The sequence below is a fragment of the Lolium rigidum genome, chromosome 4 (genome assembly GCF_022539505.1).
Source record: "Lolium rigidum isolate FL_2022 chromosome 4, APGP_CSIRO_Lrig_0.1, whole genome shotgun sequence".
Taxonomy (NCBI): domain Eukaryota; kingdom Viridiplantae; phylum Streptophyta; class Magnoliopsida; order Poales; family Poaceae; genus Lolium; species Lolium rigidum.
In genome coordinates, this window is record NC_061511.1 from 282877121 (window position 1) to 282885844 (window position 8724).

General features: G+C 44.3%; 2 protein-coding genes across 2 annotated transcripts; both read left to right on the forward strand.

Annotated features, from left to right (window-relative positions):
• Positions 1–867: 867 nt before the first annotated feature.
• Positions 868–3190, forward strand: LOC124648875 (cytochrome P450 72A11-like). The gene is made up of 4 exons (XM_047188564.1): positions 868–1485; positions 1629–1873; positions 2316–2688; positions 2762–3190. The coding sequence occupies exons 1-4, from the start codon at positions 868–870 to the stop codon at positions 3188–3190; spliced, it is 1665 nt and encodes a 554-aa protein (XP_047044520.1).
• A 2026-nt stretch (positions 3191–5216) lies between these two features.
• On the forward strand, positions 5217–7491 carry LOC124648876 (cytochrome P450 72A11-like). The gene is made up of 4 exons (XM_047188565.1): positions 5217–5738; positions 5844–6091; positions 6603–6987; positions 7063–7491. The coding sequence occupies exons 1-4, from the start codon at positions 5217–5219 to the stop codon at positions 7489–7491; spliced, it is 1584 nt and encodes a 527-aa protein (XP_047044521.1).
• Positions 7492–8724: the final 1233 nt, after the last annotated feature.

Here is an 8724-nt window from a genome sequence, read left to right on the forward strand (position 1 = left end):
AATTAGCTACATATGAAACTGCCTGGTTATCTTTTTTTTCATCTATTAAAGCAATCCAGATGACTATAATCTCCCTCAGTATTCATGGATGGGCAGAGATACATCCAGCAAGCTTGTTCAAATCTTCACCCCGCACGTCCAAGTCGAGACAGCGTCATGAACTTGCCTCACTAATCAAACAGGACCAGTGTGTCAGTTTATTTTTTGATAAAAGAGGCAATACACCTGACCTATGTAACACGACATTAAGATCTGATCGAGATATCAAGGAAGCACACACCAAAATTATCAGAAAAGAAACAATAAAAGAAGAATACCCAAAAATTCATGCTCAAGGAACCAAAGACGTGAGCAATATACGCCAACATCAACCACCAATCCACCATCACTCAACAACAAGAGGTTCTAAAAAAACGACGCTTTTAGAAAGGGTATCACACAAACGTCGCCCATGCATAATCCAACCACATAAGCTAGTTCACCGTAAGTCCGAGTAATCTTTCAAGTAATGCCCAAAGTGTCCGGTTACTCTGTGCAACTGGTTCATGGCATGATGCCGGAAGATGAAGGTCACCGAAGCAGAGTGAATTTCTGAACTAGCACAAACAGCACGAAGCAGCAATGAAACACCAGCACATGGTGGATGCTGGGTGTGCAACTCAGGTTCAAAGTTTGACCAATCAGAGATCCCGTTAATAGTTTCTTAGCCGTCAAGTTCCTTACGGGAAGGTAGGAGTGTTCGATGAACTTGCCAAGGCTGACCGATCTGACCACAGGCCACATATCTAGCTGCGCTGCAGGGATCCTTAAAATAATTGGGCACAAGCGATTTTTGTGATCCTTTGCCGGTGGCACTAGCATCTATAAATGGCGTCGCCGCCAAATACCATATCCATCCATCCAACACAAGGTCCACTTGCAGCTGCCATCGTCTTTCAGCCTTTCTTCTCCTATTTGTCTCGAATGTCATTTCCAGCCTTCCTGAGCCCAGCCATGTCGCCATGGACCTTCTTGATATGCAGTCTCGCTGGCCTGTTGTTTCTATGGCAGGCTGCCTGGCTCCTCGACCGGCTGTGGTGGCGGCCACGGCGGCTTGAGAGGGTGCTGCGTGCCCAGGGCCTCCGTGGCAGGCCATACCGCTTCCTCATTGGCAACCTGATGGATGACTACGGGCGAAAAAACAAGGAGCCACCAATGCCGCTGCGCTGCCACGACATCGTCCCCAACGTCGTGCCTTTCCTCCACAACGCCGTCCGGGAGCACGGCAAGACGTGCATCTCCTGGTTCGGCCCGATACCCAAGGTGACCATCACTGACGCTGAGCTGACCAGGCAAGTGATGTCCAGCAAGTCCGGTCACTTTGAGAAGCTCCAGTTTCCGAAGCTGTCCAGGCTACTCGCCGAGGGCGTAGCGACCTACGAGGGTGAGAAATGGGTCAAGCACCGGAGGATTCTCAACCCTGCATTCCATCTCGAGAAGCTCAAAGTAAGTTCAAACTTTTTTCTATAAAAAATTAGGTGCAATTAATCTGTTTTATGCATAGAACCGATTTCAGTCTATTTAGTACTAGATTGTCTATTCTGATTAAATGTGTGATTGATCCCTGGAGTGCGCGGCTTAATTTCCAGCTCATGTTGCCGGCGTTTGCTTCCTGTTGTGAAGAGCTTGTCACCAGATGGACAGAGTCCTTTGGTTCGGAGGGTTGCTGCGAGGTTGATGTCTGCCCCGAGTTCCATAGCCTCGCTGGAGATGCCATTTCACGCACCGCATTTGGCAGCAGCTACCTTGAAGGAAAAAGGATTTTCGACCTGCAGTCTGAGCAAGCTGACCGCATATTGGCCAGCATTAAGATGATCTTCATTCCCGGCTACTTGTGAGTTAATATCAGTTCTGGAGACCATACCAAGTCAAACCACTTTTCTTACATAGAGTAGTATTTAAATTTTATTGTCTTTGAAGTCAGTAGCACATTCACAGGAGTTGCGGGTGTACTGCTGTCTTAGACGCTACTATCCAAACAATTCACGCTAAAATTGATTATTGTTGCTATCCAATTCGAACTATCTATGGAGTATTACGTGTAAATTTTTTGATATTTGTCGACGAAGAATAACTTATCTTATCTTTGCATTATGTCCAGTGATAGAATAGAAAATAACAAGAGACTTTTTTCCTGAAATCCTTGAAAATAAAATCCCTGATAAAAAGAAGAAACTCTATCTCTTTGTGCTAGGCTATCACGAAATTCTGAAGTACTCATTTAGTATACTCGTACTAACCCATCAGTGCTGATATGTGCGCATCACAATTTACAGGTCCTTGCCTACCAAAAACAACCGAAGAATGCATCAAATTAACAGTGAGATTGAAACCATTCTACAAGGTCTAATTGGGAAAAGAATGCAAGCTATGCGACAAGGAGAACGCACCAAAGATGATTTGCTCAGCTTAATGCTTGAGTCAAACATGAGGGAAACCGATGGCAACGGAGGAATGACTATCAAAGAGGTGATAGAGGAATGCAAAATGTTCTATTTTGCAGGGACAGAGACGACATCGATACTGCTCACATGGACAGTGATACTGCTGAGTATGCACCCTGAGTGGCAGGATCGTGCAAGGGAGGAGGTCCTTGGCCTATTTGGGAAGAACCAACCTGAGTACGACAGTTTTAGCAGGCTCAAAACAGTGAGTGCAAATTGAGATTACATGATTTTTTATGCAACAACAGGTATTAAATCCTTAACAATCTATGGTACAGGTCACTATGATTCTATATGAGGTCCTTCGGCTGTACCCGCCAGCCATTGCATTAATCCGGAAAACATACAAGGAGATGGAAATCGGAGGCATCACATACCCTGCTGGAGTGGTCATCGAGATGCCAGTGCTGCTCATTCACCATGACCCGGGCATATGGGGAACCGATGTGCATGAGTTCAGGCCGGAGAGGTTTGCTGAGGGAATCTCCAAGGCATCCAGTGATCCAAGTGCATTCCTCCCATTTGGTTGGGGGCCACGGATCTGCATCGGTCAGAATTTTGCGCTTCTTGAGGCTAAGATGGCAGTGTGCATGATCCTTCAACACTTTGAGTTTGAGCTTGCGCCAACATATACTCATGCACCGCATAATGGAAAAATGTTGCGTCCTATGCATGGTGCACCGATTAAGCTCAAGGCACTAGTCTAAGCAATATAGCCAACCACATGTACTTTACTAGTCTTACTTGTGCCTAGATATGTAGTGAGGCTTTAATTACCTATAACTGTTTGAAATAAAAGTCTAGCGATGTAGACCTATGTAATACTTCCACTAAATGTATTTTTGGATCATCATGTGTGTATTGATTTTCCTTTTCATGTATATACCATTATCGAGCAGTGAGGAATCTCTCTTACAGCCCCTGGTGTGATTGGGGTTGTTAATTATAATATCCTCCTTCCCTATCAATCTCTTCCAGATTGATTGGTTGCTCCGTTCTGTCGTGGCACAATAGTTTATCAAGTTTTTCATTGTTGTCGTATAGGGGTTTCTTGCGGCAAAACTTTTGGCAAGAGCATTGCCTCTCTAACCGATATGTTGATATGCATGTTGTGTTCATTTTCTATCTCCTGTATTCTAAAACTTATTTTGCGGCCTTGGCCTTTTGAAAGCAGAGGCCAAGTGAAGCATTGAGCTCACCTGAAGAAGTAGAGGAAACAAAGCATTTTGTCCTATCAATGTACCCATTTGTGGTTGTAAATTGCAGCGATGATGGTTTAATCAGTAGACTTGTTGACTAGACCAAAACTAATATGGTGAGTATATAGTTTAAAACAAAGGGAGTATATAACAAGAACTGAATCTTGAATAAGACAACATCAACATATACTCCGTACCTTTCATGCATACATTAGGATAGTACACGTGGTGTCACACCCAGGTAGCTAGAGAGAACGGAAGGAACATAAGTTGGTTCAAACAGCGCAATCATTTCACCAAAACATTCTGCACAAGATTCGAGCATCAAGCTCCTGGTGTTGACAGCAACTAGAAATGTTGTTCTCTGGCAAGAGTTCATCTTCACTACTAGGATGTAAACAATATCATCATCAGGCAAGCTCAGAGTGGAGTTGCCGCAAGAAAAATTCTTCCAGGTCAGCATCTTCCCCTCGACCAAGATTTCAGGCAAAAGATGCATGAAACTCGAGTCGGTGACTGATAAGTCGGACGTATCAAACATCAAGCCCTCATGCCAACCATCTGAAGAAATCGGTCTGATCCATATGGTAGCCATCCAACCTTAATCATCCCGTCGCTTCAGGTTGAACAGAGCTTCGATGTGAAACTTCAACTGAACAAACCTCATCACAGCATTGTATATTGTCACATGACGATATGGCCGTGCGTTAAGATTTTCAAAGTTCCAATAGAACTCAATCGGAGGGTGTTGTCCACGGTTCCACCAACTGCAGCGCTGCAAAGAGGACAATGGGTTTCTCATCGAGGACATTGCATACAAGAATTCGCCACCACAGATAAACCTAGATATGAACCCGGATCCTGCATATACCACGCTTGTGGCATAATGAAGTGGCCTCATAATGTTATGAGCGATAAATTCACCACATACGGTGCAGGGTAACCACACTGGACATGATGCAGGCAACCAAACGCCATGACTCTTCATGAAGCCCAGCCCAAAATCTTACATGCAGGTAATCAAACACAGATGGTCAAAACTGGTCCAGATCTCCATGCAACCTGTCCAAGACGAGATAAGACTGCCCTGAACATGCCTCGCCAACCAAAACCCCAAAAGTGTCCGGTTACTTTCTGCAGATGCAGAGGTCGTCCAAGAAGCAGAGTGAATTTCTGAGCTGGCACAAACAACACAAAGCAGCAGCAAAACAGCAGCAACGTGGTGGATGATGCGAGTCCCCTCCCGCCAATAATTTGACCCATCGGAGATCCCATTGCTAGTTTCTTAGCCATCAAGTTCCTTACAGGCAAGGTATCGATGCACATACCACAGGCCATATATTTAACCGCACTGCAAGGATCCTTAAAATAATAGAGCACAAGAGAAAGAGATTTTGGTGATCCTTTGCCGGTGGCACTAGTATCTATAAATGCCGTCGCGGCCGAATACCGTATTCATCCGGTACAAGACCTACTTGCACTCGCAGGTGTCATCCCCTTTCAGCCTTTCTTCCCCAATTTATCCGGAGCAGCCATGTCTTTTGTAGCGCTCGTGAGCCCAGCCACGTCGCCATGGAGCTTCCTGATATGCAGTCTCGCTGGCCTGTTGCTTCTGTGGCTGGCCGCCTGGCTCCTTGACCGGCTGTGGTGGCGGCCACGGCGGCTTGAGAGGACACTGCGTGCGCAGGGCCTTCGTGGCAGACCATACCGCTTCCTCATCGGCGACCTAATGGACAACTATGTGAGGAAAAACAAGGAGGCATCAATGCCGCTGCGCTGCCACAACATCTCCCCCTACGTCGTACCTTTCCTCCACAACACTGTCCAGGAGCATGGCAAGACGTGCATCTCCTGGTTTGGCCCGATACCCAAGGTGACCATGGCTGACGCTGAGCTGACCAGGCAAGTGATGTCCAGCAAGTCTGGCCACTTTGAGAAGCTCCAGTTTCGGAAGCTGTCCAGGCTGCTCTCCGAAGGCCTGGCAACCTACGAAGGCGAGAAGTGGGTCAAGCACCGGAGGATAGTCAACCCAGCATTCCATCTTGAGAAGCTGAAAGTGAGTGCAATTTCAGTCTATTTAGTACATCGTCGTACTAGATTGTCTACTGTGATAAAATGGGTGATTGATCCCTGCCTCCCTGGTGTGTGGCTTAATTTCCAGCTCATGCTTCCGGCGTTCTCTTCCTGCTGCGAAGAGCTTGTCATCAGATGGACAGGGTCCCTTGGTTCCGGCGATGGTCACTGCGAGCTTGATGTCTGCCCAGAGTTCCATAGCCTCGCCGGAGATGCCATTTCACGCACCGCATTTGGGAGCAGCTACCTTCAAGGGAAAAGGATTTTCGAGCTGCAGTCTGAGCAAGCTGACAGCATCTTGGCCAGCGTCAAGATGATCTTCATTCCAGGATACCTGTGAGTTAATACCAGTTCAGCTTCGATACCATTTAGTCACCCTTCAATAATGCAAAGCATTGTTCCTTAGCTGTGTTTATTACTATACAAGATTGTATTTGTTCAAACTATGTAGATTTTTCCAGCAGATAGTTCAAGAACACAAGTTTGACCAATGGATTCTTTTTGTTCACCATTTACCATTGGATTCTATTATAATTTACGTTAAAATTATATAATTTTGTAATACATTGGAATAGTTGGCAAAGGACTATAAGATAACTTGGTCGCTAGATCTGGTGAGCATACCAAGTCAAACCACTTCTCTTACATAGTATTGTAATATTATGGTCTTCATTCATGTGAAATCAGTACACATTCAACATTAATTAATCAATGACATGAGTGGGTAGGTGTACATTTTCTAAAAGCTGTTGTCCTGAGCGCTGAGCTATCAGAGATTCTAAAATAAACGTACTCATTAAGTATAGTTAATTCTTCCTCACTGATTCATCCCCAACGCAATTTGCAGGTCCTTGCCTACCAAAAGCAACAGAAGGCTGCATAATATTAATAATGAGATTGAATCCATTCTACAAGGTCTAATTGAGAAAAGAATGCAAGCTATGAAACAAGGAGAAAACACCAAGGATGATTTACTCAGCTTAATGCTTGAGTCAAACATGAGGGAAACCGATGACAATGGACAATCCATCAAAGGAATGACTATCAAAGAGGTGATGGAGGAATGCAAAATGTTCTATTTTGTAGGGACAGAGACAACATCAATACTGCTCACATGGACAATGATCCTACTGAGCATGCACCCTGAGTGGCAGGACCGTGCAAGGGAGGAGGTCCTTGGCCTATTTGGGAAGAACCAACCTGAGTACAACGGCTTTAGCAGGCTCAAAACTGTGAGTGCATATCGAGATTAAAATAATTCTGTTATGCAGCCGCAAGCATTATATCCTTACCAATCTATGGTGCAGGTTACTATGATTCTTTATGAGGTCCTTCGATTGTACCCGCCGTCCATTGCATTGGTCCGAAGAACATACAAGGAGATGGAAATTGGGGGCATCACATACCCCACTGGAGTGCTCATCGAGATGCCGGTGCTGCTCATTCACCATGACCCGGACATCTGGGGAACCAACGTGCATGAGTTCAGGCCGGAGAGGTTTTCTGATGGAATCTCCAAGGCATCCAACGATCCAAGTGCCTTCCTCCCGTTTGGTTGGGGGCCAAGGATCTGCATTGGTCAGAATTTCGCGCTACTTGAGGCTAAGATGGCCCTGTGCATGATCCTTCAGCACTTTGAATTTGAGCTTGCGCCGACATATACTCATGCACCGCGTAATGAAAAGTTGTTGCGTCCAATGCATGGTGCACCGATTAAGCTCAGGCCACTAGTCTAAGCAGTATAAGAGTATAACTGTATACATGTACATTACTACATAGTACAGAGTCTTACTTGTGCCTATAACTGTTTGAAATAAGTGTCCAACAGTGTAGACCTAGTAATACTTGCGCTAAACACATTTTTTCTATCATACATGTACTAATTTTCATCTCATGTATATACTCCATTATTGAGCAGTATAGGCATCTCTCTTACTGCCCCTGGTGTGATTAGGGGTTTTAATAATAATATTCTCCCTGGTCTATCAATCGGTTTCCAGATTGATTGGTTGCTCTAAATTATCATGGCATAATTATTTTTCTGGTTTTGCAGTGTTGTGGTTCGGGGGATGCATGTGGCAATAGGTTGTAACTATAATTTTTTTTTCTTTTCTTACTTGTGGCAGGAGCATTTCCTCTCTCTCTCTCTCTCTCTCTCTCTCTCTCTCTCTCTCTCTCTCTCTCTCTCTCTCTCTCTCTCTCTCTCTCTCTCTCTCTCTCTCTAACCAATTTGTTGATAAGCACGTTGTGTTCATTCGCTATTTACTGCATTAAAAAAACTATTTTTCGGTCTTGGCCATGTGAAATCAAAGACTAGGTGAAGCATTGAGCTCACCTAAAGAAGTAGATGGAGCTAAGCATTTTGTCCTATCGAGTCCCCATTGTGATCATGTACTGCTTTAATGACGTGTTTAATCAGTTTGTAGAAGTGATATGTTCTCTCCCACTCTCATCATGACAGGAAAAATAGGAGATTAGGAGGTTTCGTATACCTTGAGCTCTTGAGGATGAACAGCTACTTCTCATCATGAGAAGTTCAGAAAAAAATAGAGTTAGGACACACAACTAAGCGTGAACTTCGCCTGACGTATTGCAGGTATGTTCAAGTTGTCACAACATATATTTGGTTGACAATCAAGGACCTTGAGTTGTTCTGGTAGCTCCCTGTCCATGGATGGCAGCAGATTGCATCATTTACCGTTAAAAAGGAAAATTCACGAGTAAACAAGAACAAGACTAACAAGAGCTGATCTTGCAGATATATTATATTCCATTCAAAATCAAACTATCAAAGCTAATTCTTTACTTCGATTTTGAATAAATTTCATGGTTTCTTCCTCAGTTCCATAATTCTTGTTGTGATTTTAGTTCTAGTTCATGAACTAAAACCACGACAAGAAGTATGTAACAAAGGGACTATTAATTTAGTTATTCTGTTCTTCTGCAAAGATACTTAAGTCTCCATGTCC